This window comes from Cupressus sempervirens, chromosome 9 (genome assembly GCF_028749045.1).
Source record: "Cupressus sempervirens isolate cs-2001-9-10 chromosome 9, ASM2874904v1, whole genome shotgun sequence".
NCBI classification, from domain to species: Eukaryota; Viridiplantae; Streptophyta; class Pinopsida; order Cupressales; family Cupressaceae; genus Cupressus; species Cupressus sempervirens.
The window spans coordinates 210,337,478-210,356,697 of record NC_143126.1 but is presented as its reverse complement, the minus strand read 5'-3'; the positions used below and the strand labels follow the sequence as shown (position 1 = coordinate 210,356,697).

The 19,220-nt window shown below is 35.3% G+C and overlaps 1 protein-coding gene across 4 annotated transcripts in view; it reads left to right on the top strand.

Moving 5' to 3' along the window:
- The first annotated feature begins 9,449 nt into the window (after nt 1–9,449).
- XRCC2 (homolog of X-ray repair cross complementing 2 (XRCC2)) overlaps nt 9,450–19,220 on the top strand; it is a 238,194-nt gene continuing 228,423 nt past the window's right edge. For 2 of the 4 annotated variants that reach the window (XR_016356017.1, XM_089799613.1), the window contains exons 1-2: nt 9,509–9,986; nt 10,519–10,666. Coding sequence is in view for 3 of the 4 variants with exons in the window: in XM_089799613.1 (XP_089655739.1) it covers nt 9,783–9,986; nt 10,519–10,666 (352 nt within the window). In the remaining variant the exon portion in view is untranslated. Of the gene's footprint in view, nt 9,987–10,518; nt 10,667–19,220 lie in introns of all 4 variants that reach the window. The other 2 variants (XM_089799614.1, XM_089799615.1) reach the window with 2 other exon arrangements.

The following is a 19,220-nucleotide window of genomic DNA, read 5'->3' as shown; positions in this document are numbered from 1 at the left end:
TTTTACTCATGTCAAGTTTTCAAATGACAACTAGAAACTCATAAAAGAGAGTGTAGTAGCATGAAATACATGGAATTTCAATTCAAAAATCATCTGCATTTTCGTTGCCAAGTACAAAGGCTTTTGCTAACAATCTATAAGATTGCATATTGTTGTAGTTGCAGAAGATGAATTGCATGTAATCCAATTACATATAATTAGATTGCATATCCTCGTGACATATAATCCAATAATTCTTCCCACCTAGTTTTATTGGGTTAAAGTGGTTGAGTTGCTCGTACCTTTTCCTCCTTGTTTTTCTCACTTCTTCTCCTATATAAGAAGTTCACCTTTCATTGTAAAAATCATATTTTATCGTATGCAAGAAATCTTTTCCAAACTTGTATTAGCATAACTTTGATTGTGTAGTGCTAATTTGGAAGAAGAGTGAATAAAAAAGTAATTGGATATAAAGTTCTAATTGGAAGCAATTATGATAGCACAAATTGGAAGCTTTGATTATGATTTATGTCTATTGTATTTGATACATGTTTAAATAATATAGCATAGTGAGTTAAGAAATAATTAGAGTTGAAGCTTTGACTCGGAGTGATTATGGTGATACATAGACTAGAATCTTTGATTGTAGCTTGTACTACCATCTCAAATTCACAAAAAAAAGTTACGAATTTCCATAATTATGGAAGTCTTTCCCCAGTGCTACAAGATTTTCTTATAGAATATATTAGAAGTAAAAATAAGTTATAGAATAGAAATTGTCTACTTTTGGAAGCCTTTGCACCCCAATGGTAATGATTTTTCTTATAAATTAGACAAATAGGGCTTAGAGCCAAATTGGTATGCTTTCAATCAACCTTTGAGTTGGTGTTGGTTTACCAGTATCGCCGTTTCCAACTATTTGATAGAAGTGTAGTTTAGAGATTTAATCTTGCCATTTGCTTGCTCTATGGGTAAGTGGACTCTTTCCTGAAAGATAAGAGGGATGAATGTTGGTAACACCCCTTACAAAATCTCTCAACTTCTTGCTTACCTTGAGTTGATCCAAGGAACAATGAGAAGGGAGAGCCTTCCCTTTAAGGTAGGAGAGACTTGATCTCATATGTTGTGGCTGGTCTACCTATTTTATGACTAAATTTGCATAAATAGTTGTATCCACCCAACTATGATAAATGTACAACACAAACTTCTTAGGCATCAAATAATGTCCCCATTTCTTTAAAGCATGAATAATTGCATAGAACTCTTGATCATAGACAAAATATTTCTTCTTAGCATCATTCAACTTCTCACTATAGAAATATATAGGCTTACCTTCTTGACTCAAAACAACTCCAATTGCATTCTCTCTAACATCACAATCAATTTAAAAAACTTTAGTAAAATCAGGTAAAAATAGCACAAATAGTTCTACTACCTTTTGCTTCAATGTTTCAAAACTTTTATTCACTCCATGTGTCCATCTAAATTCCTTTTTATCACCTCTCATTGTCTCTCTTATAGCATTACATACTGAACTAAAATTGATGTTGAAATTCCTATAAAAACTTGTCAATTCATGAAATGATCTAACTTCTCCAACATTCTTAGGTGTAGGCCACTCAAGTATAGCTTTTACCTTTTCAAGATCCATTTTCAATCCATCAAAAAAGATCACAAAACCAAGGTATACAATCTCATCCTTCATGAAGGAACATTTCTTCAGGTTTATCAACAACTATTCCTCTTTGAGCCTCTGCAACACTTGTATGATATGCATTAGGTGTTCCTCTTTGGTCTTACTCTAAATTAGTATGTCATCAAAAATACACAATCACAAATTTTCCCGAGAATTCCTTCAATACCTCATTGATCAATCTCATGAAAGTACTAGCATTAGTTAAACCAAAAGGCACAATCAACCACTCATACAAACCCTCATTAGTCTTAAAACCAATCTTTCATTCATCTCCTTCTTTGATTATAATATGACGATAACCACTCTTCAAATCAATTTTGGTAAAATACTTTGCTCCACTCAAACAATCCATAATTTCATCCATCCTAGGCAAAGGAAACCTACACTTTACTATTATTCTATTTGTAGCTCTGGAATCAATGCACATTCTCCATTCTTCTTAGGTTCTAATAAAGAAACTACTACATAAGAACTCAAATTTTCTCTAATCAAACCTTTATCAAGCAATTCTTGTACTTGTTTATTTAGTTCTTCATTTTCTACAAGTGTTAACCTATGTATTTCTTGTTGGGAAAACTAGCTCTAGGTATTAAATCCATGCAATGACTAATACTTCTTATATGGGGTAATCCATCATGAATATTTCCTAAAATGATATCTTGAAATTATGTCAACAAGGATCTAACCCCAGGTGCTCAAGTTCATCTTGCTTCTCAATCTTTCTAGGAATCAAAGCAAAAGACACATTTTGATCTTTCATATCTTTTAAACTGATTTCCTTTTCATGAGTTGGCCCAGTGGTGGAGAATTTTTATTCTTGAAAGAGAGGTCACAAGTTCTAATCCCACCAGGGGCTAAGGTATGTACACCTCATTTGTAGTACCAAGCGCCTCTTGAAAAAGAGTATGAGGTAGTCCCATATCAGTGTCACCATATGTAAACCCAAAAACTATGGCATAGTGTCATGGACTATAAAACTCCCTTTCCTTTCCTTTTCCTTTTATTAGCTCAAATAGTATACTGATTCAATCTACCATCATGTAAATTTTGTCTTTCATACTACCAATTTATCTTCCCAAAATAATGTGACAACAATCCATAGGCATAATATCACACAATACTTCATCATAATTATTCCCAATCTTACATTTCATGATTTATTATTCACTTACCAGTAACTTGTGCCCATCCTTGATCCATGCAATGTGATAAGGATTTGGATGCTTCAATCTCTACAACTTTAATTTAGAAACCAATTCCTTAGATGCTAAATTATCTAAACTACCACTATGAATGATTACTTTGCAATATTTTTCTTCAATCTTACATCTAGTTTTAAATAAACTTTTCCTCAAAATACGTTCTTTGTTCAATTGTTCATTCCACAAGGTTCTTTTGATCATCAGGTTCTCTATATTTTTAGGTTCATTAGGTGGATCAATAACTTCTCAAATTAAAACATTTCTACTACTACTTCATATCTTCTTTCCATCAAAGGTGCAATAAAAGGCTCTATGTCCTTCATTACTGCATTTAAAATAAGTGCCCTTAAAACAAGATCTATCTTCCATTTTGCCATTACTATTATTCTTAGAGCAACCTGAATAATTGATTCTATTGTAGTTACCTCTTCCTTTGCTAATATTATCATCTTTCCATTCTAATAATTCTTCGTCCCGAGATCTATTGTTAGATTTGTTATTCTCTCCATAAGATTTACATCTACTTCATTGAAATCTTCCACCTCTTGTCCTTTGTTTATATTCTTATTGCTTTTCCAATATTTCTTTGGCTCTCAAGACATACAAGTACGCTTCTTCCACACTTTCCATCTTCAAAAAATTGATTTCATCTTTAATTGAAGTCTTCATTCCATTAAGATATCTAGCAACCTTTTCAACCTCATCATCAACATGTCCATATCTAATGCCCAACTTGTAGAATTCCTTAGTGTAGTCCTTTATACTCACATCTTCATGCCTCAAGTTTTACATTCTCCTCAAAAATTTAACTTAATAATCAACAGGAAGAAATTTATTTTTCAACTTACTAACCATTTTCACCCAATTTTTGGTCGTTTCCTTTCCTCTTCTTTGTTTATTAATTTTCAAGTGTTCCAACCAAAGATAAGCATGTCCTAAAGATAGAAGATTTCCACAATCTCGATCCAGAAGTACAACTAAACATAAAAATGTCCTCTCAATTTAGTGGTCGCTATCCTAACTTTTTTGTCTTTAGGGGTACTTTCATAATCAAAAGACTTTTCCATCTCAGAGATTCAATCCAAAAAATATTGTGTATCAAGATCTCCACAATAACCTGAAGGATCAAAAGAAGTTCCTGAATTTTCTCTAGTAAAATATCTCAAGAGTCTTTCTTCATCTTGTTTTGGTTCAGGTTTAGGATTAGGTGCAACAATTTCTTCTTCATCACTAATATCAACAAGATGTACTCCTCTTTTCTGGGCTATCTCAACATCTTCAAGCCTTGCTACAATTTGTCTCAACATGTCCATAATAGCATTATCTGCATTTCCTCTACCTTGAACCATTTTGATAATAGTTCCTAGAAGAATCATAACCCTCTACAAGTTATAGGTTAGATACCAAGTTTGTGATCCTACAACAACCTTCAATCAGGATTCTCCACGATCCCAAGACTTTGCAAGGAAGGAAACATTCACTTTGATACCACTTGGTACAAGGTAGGATGAATAAATGATGTAAGAGAGCACCCATCAACCTCCTTGCTAGAGTATACACATAGAAGAAAACAAAAATATGGAAGAAACAACTATTTATATTGATTCTAATGCACATATGTCGAGACAATCTTAGTACAATGCACCATGTCAGGCGTAAGGCCTACCTAGTTGCAACCATAAACAATTGAAATACAAATAGCGAGCTTAGAAGCTCATGCTTACAGAGCCAAATTACTTCCATCTTTCTTCTGACTATCCTAATCACCCATAATTTCATCCTAGATCTCAAATATATAGCCATCAAGACCATAAGTTAGCCTAACGGATACAATTATTACACAATATAGGTCCTAACCCAAGGGAAAAATTAGTGACCACACAATCAAGATAGCTAACATCCGTAGGAACAAATATAGGTCCACATGTGATCCAAGAAGATTTCCCCATGGTAATAGAAAGCCTTGAAATCACATGAACCTCATAGAAGCCAAAAACCACATGCTACTCCATACGCTAGCAAATGAGCATGCCTTGAGAAGGGAAAAGGATAACTCTTCGGCCATATGGAATTAAGTCCCACAAACATAGGGAGAGGATCTATGATAGGTTTTTATCAAGTAACTAATTGCATGAAAACAAAGAACATGAACAATAAGGACTGCCCCATAAACAATAGATTGGTATAGGAAACAATAAATATTTTTGGTTGATGCAAGATTTCCAAAGAACCCAAGATGCTCCTGCATCATGTCTTCTACTACTAGTTTTTGTGGTTAATCACTTTCTCTCTCTTATCCTTGTGTCTCAAGTTTGATTTCTTGCTTTGGTAGTGTTGTAAATGTATTTCTTGCATTTAAATAAACAAACCCTAGGAAAGATAGTTAATCTAGCACTTAATCAATCAATCCAATCAATTCAATCTAATCACATTACAAACCTAAAGGTTAATGAACATTCCATGGAAGAGGACATTCTTGTGTACTTCGTTGATATATTTGGGTTTAGTATTGGCATCTCTTCACCTTACTTGGGTTGTGGTAATCTAACTTGGGTTACATTGAGAGTTATCTTTGGAAGCCCTTCTTCCTCTATTATTGTATGACTTATAGTGAAGATGTTTAACTAGTAAACTCATTTCATCTAGTTTACATTAACAAACTCATTGCTTCCACTTTCCTCCTAAACAATAGATTTGGAGATATTGGAGAGATTTTTGTAACCCATAAATATTTACCTCATTAGAGTTATTGTTATCATACTTGTTGTTTTGCACTAAAAAATAAGACACTTATTAATATCATTTATTATGATTAGATAAACTACTCTATGCAAATTTGAATAAGCACTATCACAAAGAAATGAAGACTAAATAAAGACATGACCTAAAACCTACAACATAGGCCAAAGAACCCCTTGTAGAGAAGAAGAAAAACAAAACCTTATAAACCCTTAGTCTTGGATTGTAACCATGTCTATAATATGTCATTGGGAATTAGATGTAATCAATCCCTAATATCACTTTTGGGGATCAGGGGTTGAGTCACCCCTAACAACCCATAGTTAGGTTCAAACATTTCATAGTCACATTATTGGGGATCGAGGATACTTGTTCCCCAATCTCCCTTTTGAGGATTGGGGGGTCACAACACCCTCAAATCCCTAAAGAAGTCCTCTTTATAACTTGAAGATGTAGGAAGATTGGAAACTTCATGGTCCTTAATTCTCTTTTGAGAATCAAGGATCATGAAATCCTTGACACCCCAATGATGAGAAGCTAGGGTTTTTTAGATTCATACAACTTAAGGCTTCTATCACTTAGGGTTCAAAAAAATGATTTCTCCCGATTATCGAGGGTCGAAATAGGAACCAAAATAAACCACAAAAGAAAATAACCAAAAAGAAACACAAAATGAACTACTTTTAGATACCAAAAATAACATAGCGACAAACACAAAAACAAATAGTAGAAGAAAACACAACAAAAGTGTCAATGGAAACTAACCTAAGCTAGAGAAATAATGACAAGCTATCTAGTTCACCTATGATGATAATGAATATATTAACATCCCTCCTCAACTACAAGTACAAAAAGACCCAAAAAATTGATGTTAAAGGTGTGTGCGATAGAAACTAATTTGTAAGGAACACAAAGAATAATCCAAGCATTCACAAACTAAAATCAAAGCAAACAAATGAGACTGACCAATAAGGAAACCAAATAACAAAAAATACAAACCTTGAATCTCTATAACCTCCTTGATGTGTAGATGTGGTCATATGATCGTGGATGTGTGCTCAATGCATGCTCAAGTTTCAACAATGCATGGATTGAATGGATGAATGTATGAAAATATAAGTATAGTAATAGTACTTTGATAGTAATTAGCTCTCAAATAGTATAGTAACTTTTCTCAAATGATGGATGATTTGTGAGGAGAAAAGGGTTCAATTATTGGGTGAGGAGGAGATACAAATTCTTGATAGATAGTTAACTGGGTGAGGTGTGAGATAGGTTTTAGTTTACTGAGATAGGTGCAGGAGATAGAATTTTGTGTTTAGAGATGGAAGAGGGAGATGTAACATGAGAGTGGACTTGGGCTTTGAGTTAGGATGAATAAATTGTGCCTTGATCTGGAGAGGGATTTTAGACATAGATGAGGGGGTGATGTGTTTTAGTTAAGGTGGGTGAGGTGGCTTAGTTGACTAGATGATGTGGATGGTGGGTGAATTTGTTAGAAAAAAGGTTGGTGGAGGAGTTTAATTAATTAAATGAATTATTTAATTAAAAGGGAAATTATTGGTGTATGGGTTGAGTTTGGCTAACTACTGGTTCAGGGGTGAGTTTGCATTTGGAGCGGTTTAACTAATTAAATAAAATAAAGGGAGAGGAGTTTTGCAATTAAATTAAATGGGTTATGTATTTATTTAACTTAATAGAGGAAGGGGGATTTGATCAATAAATTAGACAATTGGTTGTCATTTAATTTATTAATTAGACTATAATTAATTAATTAAATTAATTTATCAGGGGATAACATTAAATAATTAAATATTTAATATTTAATTTAAATATACCTTAGAAGATGACTAAATGTGTTTACCTATTTGCATGATTAGATTTAGGTGTCTACAAAATGTTGTAAGCACAAAAAAGTTGAAATCTATGTGAATGTCATATGCGTGAATGTAAGTATCATAATTTTTTATTTATGAATGTGGACTAACATCAACCTTGACCCCAACTATACGTGACCATGGTTTTAGGGGTCAAGGATTGTTGGGGTTTTGAGGAGGACCTAATAGCCCTAAAACCTTGATCTCTTATCCGTGATTTGAGACTTCGAGTGGTTTAGGCTTTTAGGTTTTTAGGCCATTGAGTTTTTGGAAAGTCAATAGATGAAGACAACCACAAAATGTTTAAAAGCTTAAAAAATCCAACTTGGGTAGGACAGAAAAAAGGAAATAAAAAAAGGGGCAAAATAAATAGAGAGAAATGAAATAAAGATCCCTACACTTAGACATCAAATTACCAAGAACAAAAATCTTATAGTCTGGCTCACCCAATGTGATTGACTCATAAGAATTTTGCCAAAAAATAGAGATCCCCATTAGGCCTCAAGATCAAAATGGGATGTGAGTTGTTAAGACACAACATGTACACTTCAAAAAATAAGCATGTGCAATAAGATGGTGAGAAAAAAACAACCACTCATCTAAGAAACCCCAAATTGGACCTAACGTGATTAGGGTATTTGAGAAATTGAATAACCTAAATGTGTTATGGATCAAAAATTATGGTTTATAACACGTACATGATTTTTAAAATAAAACCCTAATTATGATGATAATTTGGAAAAATGTAATTGGATTTTTAAAATACACATAACTTGGACATGCTTTTATGACCACATTTAAAAAAAAATCATTTGATACCAAAGAAACAACACATATTCTAGAAAAACCAAAGGAAACCTGATTTTGTTTTCCTTCCTATCAACCAAATCAAGATGGTACAATGTTGAAGAAGAAACACACTAGCTCTTATTAATTATAAAAAGATGTAGGTCTTCAACTCTTCTTCTCTTCTAGGTCGACATGTAACATTCATTCAAAAGTAGGGTAGTCTTAACAAATCAAGGACATTGCAACATGAGTGCATAGGTTGATAAGACATAATAGTAATGGATTAATTTCCTAGCTATGAATATTATGAGAGTATTGGGTGAACCTGTTGCAGTGTTGATTAGAATGAGTAAATTTGGATAAATAATGATCTAGTATGGTCATTTTGGTATGGTTGTCATTGATGTCAATACATTATTGCCCTTTCCCTTGTTAGCTAGCTGGCCAACATCCTTATTGCCCTCTCAATAAATACATTGGATTCTTATTTCCTCATAATAATCTATAAGATTCAGAATTGTTTCGAGCTTGGAGTTTAATTGCCAATTAGGAGTAGTACATTTTCTTAGTGCATTTTAAATGATTTGAGAATCTCCTTCAATCCAGTAGTAAACTAACTTGAACAAGCAAAAACATATTAAAACAAATTATTGCCTTCCTTGGGTTTCAACAACAACAATTGGGTCCAATCCTCAGTTAGGTTGACAAACAACTCCTTTGTAGCTTCTCCATTAGAGCCCTCCTCCTTCTCTTTCTTTTTCTACAGAAAACTGAGAGTAGTAGCAGGTTCATGTTCTCCAACTCAATCTTGAATTTGAAAATCACCTCAAAATAATTGTTGAAATTCATTTTTTTTTTAGAATTTGAACTTTTTGCTATTCACAAAAGCAAATAGATCCTTTTGACTACTGGTTTTTGTTTTTGTTGATTTAAATAGTACAATTATAGACTATCAAAAAGATACTACACCTTATGCAATTAAGCAATATGGCTAAATGTAAATATCATGCACAAGCAATTTACTTAGAACCTAGATGTAGAGGAATAATAAAAATGCAATGCATACAATTATCAACCACAATTAGAACCTAGATGGAGAGGAATAAAAATGCAATGCATGCAATTATCACCCACAATTATAACCTTCCGATCTCAGAAGTGAAACGAATAAAAGATTCGGCGCTAAATTTCATACGATAAATGCTTAAAAAGGAAGTTTAAATTAAACCCACTACACAAAATCGACATAGTATGGAATCGGCTCTCAAGTTTTTCCCTCAAATTCTGTATCTTTAATTCTGAAGTTCCTTCTTAGACATTTCGTAACCATAACTACTCTCTGCATTCAAAATCTCCATTGCATTTCTCCTCCTCTGTGTCAAATGGAAACGATCTTTGGCAGCCCCATTTCATCCTTAAACTGGGAACAAGATTATTTAGGCTGCAACTTTCTAATTTAAAACAACAACCATTCTGCATTCGGCGTGTAAAATTAGGAGTATGGAAGATATTGGCGGGACAAGCGAGTGGATTAATGCCGATGAAAATGCAAAGACAATGCTTGCAAGAGTGTTGGTGAATCGGCAATCATGCGTAGCACTCACACGACATATTCCACCCTTGATGAGAGTACCATTACGAGCAGGGAATGTGGTAGAAATCGTAGGACCTTCTTCTTCTGCCAAGTCGGAGCTTCTTATACAGGTTTCTTTACTGCAAATTGTCGCTTTATATCCTCATAAAGTTGAATTTCACAAAAAATTAATCAATCTTACATATTTGACATCCTCTGAAAGCGAATCGTTAGATAGCCCTAGAAATTTTTCTCTTACCGTCTCCTAGTCCCACGGGATACAAAGGGAGACTAGTCCCTGGTACACACTGTAGACTAATGACATAGTTTGATAGCTCAGCCCGTTGCAGATAATGGCATGATTTAGAACTTCCAAGTATATTATTAATGAAGGTGTTCATATAATTGTTTCCAACAACTTTGTGATTTTGACTACAATTATAAATCAAACTCAAGGTCTTTGAAGAAGCACTGGGCATTAACTTGTATATTTTGAGACTTTTTAAACTTTTGACATGCAGGTTGTGATTCTAGCATTTAGCTCAAATGAATGTATAACTAGGATACTTTTTTATTATTATTAGACACTTTTTCTCCACATTTTTGGGGAAATTTGTTTTTCCTGTGGTCAGTCTTATGGTTGTCTTGTTATAAATAAAACAGGCTGCTGTTAATTGTATTCTGCCAAAGGAGTGGAAGGGAGTAAGATATGGAGGTTCCGAGGGCGTGGCAATGCTATTTGACTTAGATTGTCGATTTGATGTAATGCGCCTTGGTCATTGTCTGCAATACCGAATTCATGGAACATGTGGTGAGCCTATTTTCCAATGATTGGTTTTATTGTATTGGAAAATATTTCTGTGTATGAAATGAAGTGAAAATGTAAGATTATGAAATATTGAAGGGTGCTAGAATGGTGCTTTGGGATTTTCCTCTAAATCATTGATGGAGAATAGGCCAATTATCTCCAAGTTATTCATTTTAGCCATTTTTTTCCATTTGATTTTTTTTTAACACTCTACTTCCATTTTTTTTCGAAATATGATAAAGCGGAGAAATCATGTAGAACGAATTTGCATGGATTCAATTGGAATATGAGGGAGATATGGTTCTCTCAATAGTTATGGTACTTTGTATTATTTATGACTCTACTTATGACTGAAGGAAGTCTCTGCTTCCATTTCTCACCGAGAAATAAACGTAAAATAGTTGATGTTAGCCATGCGCATGCATGGTTCATGAGTTGAAATGTTTAGAAAATTCTCATCTAAAACCTGGTTACTATAAACATATTTCAAAAACTAATATAATCTCAATTTAATTTGTAGAATCATAACATTTTAGAGACACATTTCTATAAAGACTGCTATTGAGCTTTGGTCTTTTCATGTTATTATGAAACTTAACTATCATAGTCTCTTGAAAGACATCGCATGGCACCCTTGACTATTTGTTGATGGACATGCAACCAAAATTGCTTAAAATTCAGTCCAAATATTAAATTAAAGATACACTTGAAATTCCATGAAAGAATAACTCCATTGTCTGACAACAAATTGGCTGGAGCAAAAGCATGGACCAAGCTCCTAGGAAGCAAAGCTAGCACCAGACAAAGAGGCATGGAGAAAATAAAAATACTCTGTAATCTGTCTATGAAAATAACACATTGTTCCTTGCTTAGGTCTATGGGCTAAGGTCGTTTCCATGTCTATTTGAGATATATTCTGCATTATCATTTGCAGATTTTACTTTTTCGTGTGTGTTGATCAAGTTCAGAAGTGGTTTCGTTGATGTGTGGCTTGTTTTGTCGTTTTACATTAGTTCTATTGTTTACTTTTTAAATTAGAAGTTGATTTTTGTACATATTTTAAACAAGGAACAGTAACTTTTTTATTGCATATTGGTTCTATGCATAAAAAGAATTGGATATCATTCATTTTTGTTTTCATATTTTTTCTCTTTGAATGTGCTGAAAATCATATGTTCTTTGCACATATTCCATATTCATTCTGTAAATTTCTCAAGGTTTTGTGTTTGTTCTTCCTTTGATATTCAGTCACTTCAGGATGAATTTCATCAGTGACGAGGAGGACAAGATGCGTGAAATGGAGGGTGGAAGTGGGTCAGGGAAAGGAAGTGGTGGGCCTTAAATTGGAAATTCAGTTGAGGGTCATGTTGGATTGGCCATGATGACTCTTTGTCAAATTTGCTAATGAGCTACCTAAGGAAAAAACTTGTTGCAGGTTGTGATAATGATACAAAAGACAAATAATTAGGAGAGAGTTAGTAGCATAAATCAAATACTTGTGGGGATGATTAAAAGGGAAGCATTACTAGGGCTAATGCATGACTCATGCACTTGTTAGGAAGAGGGTTCTATATGTTCCTTTGCCTACGCAAGTAGAGGGCTTAAATATTGAGCTTGTTTGTTTAATGGAACTATGGTTTTCTACAATAGTTGTGTTACAAGTCACTATGGCATTTGACAGCGTATGCAGTTGGCAGTTTTGCCATGTTCATAAATAAATGTGTGTTAATTAAGCAATGGTTAGCTGGCAGTATAACATATTCATTTCCGAGTACTTGGTAGTTGCCGACGGTTGGTAATCTTATCCAACCACTAGGTATTATATATGTTCTTAATGGCTCTCTTGGAAGGCAGCATTGATTGGTTGTACATATTATATTTTTGAATAAAAGATATATCTTTCTGGCCATATGATGTTATCTGAATTTATTATGTTGCGTCGCTGTTCAGTATTACTCCATTTACTGTTTACTTTGCATGGCTTATTAAGTTCCCTTTGGAGTAAACATTTTGGCAACATTGCCATATGAAACCTTGAGATCTAAATTGCAAAGGAGAAATGGCAATAGGTAGTATGGCAGCGTAATGTGCTGACCCTATGAAGAGACAAAAGTCTCTAAAACTGAAGACATAGAGGGTGATGAGTTTACACAAGTTTGGTATATTTATGGGAAGTGTTCATAAACTCATACGTTTGAAAGGAAGCTCTTCATTAGGGGGTCCTTGAGAGTGTCATCTAAGAGAGGCTAACAATGAATGAGGAAGCTGAGCACCTCCCTCAAAGGCTGCTGGGGTTGCTCGCACATAACTTAATAACCCTTTGAGATCTTGGGGAAGATAGAGACTAGGAACGACTCATTAACAAATACAATGGTGCAAATAAAGGAACTGGAAGGAGGAAGAGCATGGCAAAAGCATACACAATAATTAATGCTCCTACTAAATAAAGACAAAAGGCATACTGCGCACACTTAGGAAGAAGGAGAAGGGTTAGTGAGATCTCTCTAAATTAGGGAACACAGTGAAAGATGATGACGATTATAGAGAATTGTTGAAGAATCTTAGAGTCCATAAAAAAGTAAAAACAAAAAAGTGTTTGCCAAAGTCGTAGACAAGAGAGACGAAAACCATTCGATGAAGAAGGCACAACATAGTGTACATTGAGTGGGAGGAAATTACTAGAAACCTAACTTTGCTTGACAAAGTTGAGGAAGATCTCGCTAATAGGAAATCAATCCATCGATACAAGTAGTGTCAAACAAAGAAGACTTAGAAATTGAGTCCATGTAGTGTATCCTGTCAGTACAGTTGGTACGTGTTTAAGAGAATGAATAAAGCAAGCTTGAGAATGAGGTTGCTAGATACTTGAAAGCAATTTGCATTGCAACGAGAGCCTATGTATAACTTAGGAACCAAGGATTAGGGGCTTGTGCCAAAGACCCTGGGGAGGAAGGAGTTCAGGAAAGAGTTTGGTCACCAAGGCACAAGGGACACTAACAATGAACATGTAGATGACTTGCACATGGCCAAAGTGCAAAAAAAGCATTAGAACATAGGTGAACAAAGAAGTCTAGTCAATTCCTCAATACACAATACATACCGGTGTAGAACAATAGTGACCCCCCCAAACGAGTCGTAGAATTGACAGGCATAAACTCTCTAATTTTATGGGGAATGGATTGGAGGATCCAATGGGGAATTATAAGATGTGAAGCAATTTGGTTGGCAAACGATTTGCATGGTAAGGATTGTTGGCTTAGGTTGTTTCTCACCACTTAACATGGCATAGCCAGTGACTAGTTCTTAGGCTTTGAAGATGAACCAAAGCATCTTGGGGCGACCTTAAGATGTTATTTTAGGAGGAATTAAAAGTCAAGGGTGACAATGAAATTGTGGATGAAATACATAACACCAAGAAAAGAAAAAATGAAAATCTATGAGCTTATACTCGTAGGCTCAAGAAGTTGTTGGGCAACATGGAGAACCAACCTATTGATAGGTTGAAAAAACATTGGTTCATCATAGGATTGATTCCTTCACTAAGGAAAACGATGAAGGTGGTACCCTTGTTCTCATCTGTTGATGCTTACAATTGGGTGATGAATGTTGAAAGTGAAAACAAAACATCATGAGGGAAGAAAGAATTAAGTAATGATAAAAGTATGAAACATCGCAGCAACAAAAGTCAATCAAAGACTATACAAGCCCTCAGATGTGATGTGCTACAAATGATGGAGTCGAAGGTTGAGAAGGAATACCCCAAGGAAAATAAAGAAGTGTGATGGATCGATTGTAAAGTAGGTCACACAAAAACAACCCATCTGAAGAAATTATTTTGCAATATTTGTCAAGTACTATGACTGTCCATTAATAAAGTGCCCATACAACCTAAAACCAAGCACATAGGTGCTCTTTACATAAGGGAATATCCACACCACCAAAACCACCTGGCAACTCTAATGAATTGCTTGGTGAATACCGTAATGACAAGTAAGGAATAATAATAATTGCTATAATATCAATAGTGACACATGGAGTATAGTATGATGCAAAGGGTAGACCGATTATCTAGTTTGAAAAATGCAATGAATAGGGTCACTTTGCTTGTGGGTGCCAAAGCAGTCAAAACAACTTCGATTTGCTATGCAACTAGCGTGGACTTGAGGACCATGAAGATGCCTATGGCCAAACTAGATAGGGATATACACATTGGCAGTGGAAGAGACAAATGAAGAAGTACTAGTGATCACTTGGCTTCAAACGAAGAAAGCAATATACTTGGATCCTTGCATAGAGAAAGAGACTTTAAGAATCCAAAGTCAATATGGAACAGACAACCGTAGAGGAGAGAAGAGCCCCAAATGAAGCTGCTAGTACTTCGTTGTGGTCTGAGTCTAGAAAAACATAGTAAGTTAGGTGCTAGAACAACAGTTTTGTAAAGGTAATAGACCTTATACAAACTATGCAACAATAAAAAATGACATTAACAAATATTGTCAATGATGACACTACTAGCTAGAAGTAGTGTTAGCAACAAGAGTAACCAACAAGGAAATGACCATGTGAAGGGGACGAGGTCAGTGATCTAATGTTGCTAATGGTGATAATTGGGATGAAGCTGATCTTTGTCAAGATGAAAATCATGGGAAGGAAATTGACAAACACCATCATTGATAGAGGCTCAGGAGTTAACATGCTGTAGATAGTAGTTTTCCACAATCCATTGGAATTCTTTATTGTATTTTTTGGGCAGATTGTGTTACAATTTTTTCATCAATGTTTCGGATCACACTCTGTGATCCATCATCAGGATGCGAGAAAGGAAAAATGCTGCTAAAAGAAACATGGAAATATCTTGGGAGGCCAACCCTTTGTTTGCCAACCTTCCACTTGGTGGGAGCCGATCAACATGGCATTAAGCTATTGGGGACATTCATGACACAAAAAATAATAATTGGCATACAATACTTTTAATGAATTTTTCTGTTAGCATGCTGCTAAAAGAAACATGGAAATATCTTGGGAGGCCAACCCTTTGTTTGCCAACCTTCCACTTGGTGGGAGCCGATAAACATGGCATTAAGCTATTAGGGACATGCATGACACAAAAAATAACAATTGGCACACAATACTTTTAATGAATTTTATTGTCATCCAATGGAGAAGGCATAGGACACTCTCTTTGGGAGGGATTGGTTGATCATTGCCTAGGCTAACCACAATTGGAAGCGAAACACATTTTTCATCGAGAATGAAGGGAGGAAGTACATCATCAACTTGAGGATTTAAGTGGTGCGCAAGGAATTGGATTCTCTGACTCAAAATCTAAGATGGAGATTTTGGGATAGATGAATGAAGGAAGCAATGGTACCTAATGACAAAGGGGTGTTTGAATTAGAGGATTGCACTGAAGATGAAACAAACTCTCTCAATGGATTATTTTGCTGACAAATGGAGGATTACGAGGCTTCCCAGCCGAAATACATGTTGTAGGTCAAGGAGATAGAAGAAGTCAACTAGGGTACAAAGAGTTTTCCCCCATAATACGAAGAGTATAAAGAGGGAGTAGCACAAGTGGATGAGACGCTTGCCCACCGTTTTGAAAGAGACAGGATCATAAAATATGAAGAGCCAAGTGTGAAGCAAGTGAATTTGTACAATGAAGACAACTTGAAGGAGATCTTGGTTAGTGACGATTTGAACCTTGTACCATAGACAATCGCATTCAAAATATGCATGGAGTATATGGACATTTTTAAACATATGTGCAAGGACCTAAAGGGGATATTGTTGGAACTTTGTGTACAAAGTATTTCCCTAGTGTTGGGTGCACAACTTGTATGAAAGAGGCCCTACTGGATAAACAAAAACTATATTGTCAAGGTGTGCGAAGAATTGAAAAATTGTTAGAGGTAGGTATAATGTTCAAGTTCGAATTAGGCAAATTAGTCTTGCCAATTATCGGTCAAAAAAAATCATTGCTGAGGTGAAAAACATGATGGGTGCCTTTGTATTACACGATGGGATGTACACCTACAAAAAAATGCCATTTAACTTGTAGAATGACAAGACTACCTTTCAACAAATAATACTACACATTTTTTTAGAAGATATCAATGAGGGACTTTAAGGTATTTCTGAACGATTGGTCAATATAAAGTGGATAGGAAACTCATCTCACCACACTTCGTGAATGCATGGAGAGGTGCCATAGGGCAAGGTTGGTCATGAACCCCAAGAAGTGTAGATTTATGGTACCTTAGGGAAAATTGCTTGACTACATAGGTTGTATGGAAGGATTAAAGATAGACCTTGACAATGTAGGAGTCACCATCTAGATGGAGGCCCCAAAGAATGTAAGATAGAGTTAAATCGTTCCTTGGGATTGTTGCACTAATAGAGTTTCATAAAGAACTTTACCCAAATTTCCCACCCCCTTGACATTTTGACAAGGAAAGGACAATCATTTACATAGGGGAATGAGCACAAGCAATCTGATGAACTAAAGTCAAGATTTGTGAACGGACCTATCTTGGCATTCTTGGATTAGAACAAGGAATTTCATGTGCACGTAGATGCCTCTAACTATGCAATTAAGGCTGGATTGGCACAAGTGGTCGTACAAGGACTAGACCACCCATTATTTTTCACTGGTTGCCCATTCTCAAAATTTGAGAGGAATTATAGAAAAAATGAGAGGGTGACATTGGTACATTGCATAGAACTTTTGCCACTATCTCTTGCGACACTCTTTACATTTTATGTGGACTGCTAAACTCTAATGTACCTTGTGAAGAAGCCCATCATTCAGGGGCAAATGAGTAGATGGTTGCTTCTACTATAAGAGTTCACATTCATGATTATCATAAGATTAGAGGATGTGTCATTGCCAATCAATTGTCCCATATCAAGTTGGTAGAGCCACTTGATGGGGTGAATGAAGGTTTCTTAGAGGCTCACCTCTTCCAAAATGTGGGGCTACCACCATGGTACTAAAGAATTAGGGAGTACTTGTCAACCTCAACCTGTCTGAGATGCCACTGAGTGGATGGAGAAAGTTGGCACTTAAAAGTAAAGGTTTTTAGCTCATTAATGAGTTGCTCTAAAAGATGGGTCTTGATCACATATTATTGCGATGCATTATGCAAGAGGAGATTCCAAGAGTACTAAAGAAAGTATCAAGGCTTCATTGGCAGCCACATGGGTCCGAATGCCACCACACACAAGGTGTTACTGGCAGGGGTATGGTGGCCAATGCATAGTGATGCTCATGAGTGTGTAGAAGGTTGTGATACATTTCAAAGAGCTAGAAAATCAATGAAGCTTGACTTCATGCCAATATTCCCTTTGTAATTCTAGGAACTTTTTGAGAGGTGGGGTTTAGAATTGGTTGGACCATTGAAGGTAAGTTAGACACATAGGTGTAGATATGTTGTGCTGGCTATGGAGTACCTCACGAAGTAGGCAGAGGCGAGGGCAGTCCTGTAAACTATTGCCATTAGTACAATAAGATTTTTCTATGAATAGATTGTTTGATTGTATTGTATTCCAATTCATATGATAAGTGATTGGTGAATAAATTTTGCAAACCATGTTGTATGATTGATGATGATTGAGTTTAAGATTTCTTACTTTTTCAAGTTTGTACTATCCAAGAGCTAATGGTTAGGTGGAATTAGCAAACAAGTGATTGGTCTTGGTGATGTACAAAACATGTGCTTAGGAGGAAGATTGGGAGGAGAGGCTATCAACGATACAATGGCAATACCATACAATGTACAAAGTGACCAAAACATACCTCATTTTAACTAATGTATGAACAAGAGGCAATGACACCCACCAAGTGCATAGTTCCTAGTTTATGCATTTCTGTTAAGAATCACCTTAGTGATACAGAAAGTTTGAAAAAATACCTCCTTATCCGCAACAAGCCAGACAAATGGAAAGTGATGGCAGAATGAGACTCGAAGGTCATGCAATGCCAAAAGAAGTTATTACTCGAAAAACATCTTTGGAGAATGAACTTCTAATAAAAGAGATTGAATTTGAAATATAATGGTCAAAACAAAATCAAACTATGAAAGTGTAAAGTTCACTAGCTGGAATCGTTTAAAGGAAGAGAGGTTGGTTGCAATAGAGCCAATAAACATGCAACATTTGGATGGTAACCCCATTTGAGAACTTGCGAATGACTCTAATTGAAGACATATCATGAGGAGAAGATTCACTGTAATAGTTAACATGTTGGGATACACAACTCAGTAGAGATTGGACAATTAGGAGAAATGAAGTACTAGAAGAAGACCTAGTGATTAGGGATTAGCCATATGTACTTGATGAAGATTGGGCTCCACCTATAACATGGCTTGAATAAAGGTTAACAAGGAAACGTGTGGTAGATATTGTGGTACCATGCATCCACAAGAATTTGATGAATGCTTTTACGATAAACCTGTACTATTGGTACAAATATTTGGATATTGGAGATGGAAGGAACTAATGAGGGAATTAGGGTACTAGACCTATGAGACCGATGAAGTAGAGAAGAAATGGAAGG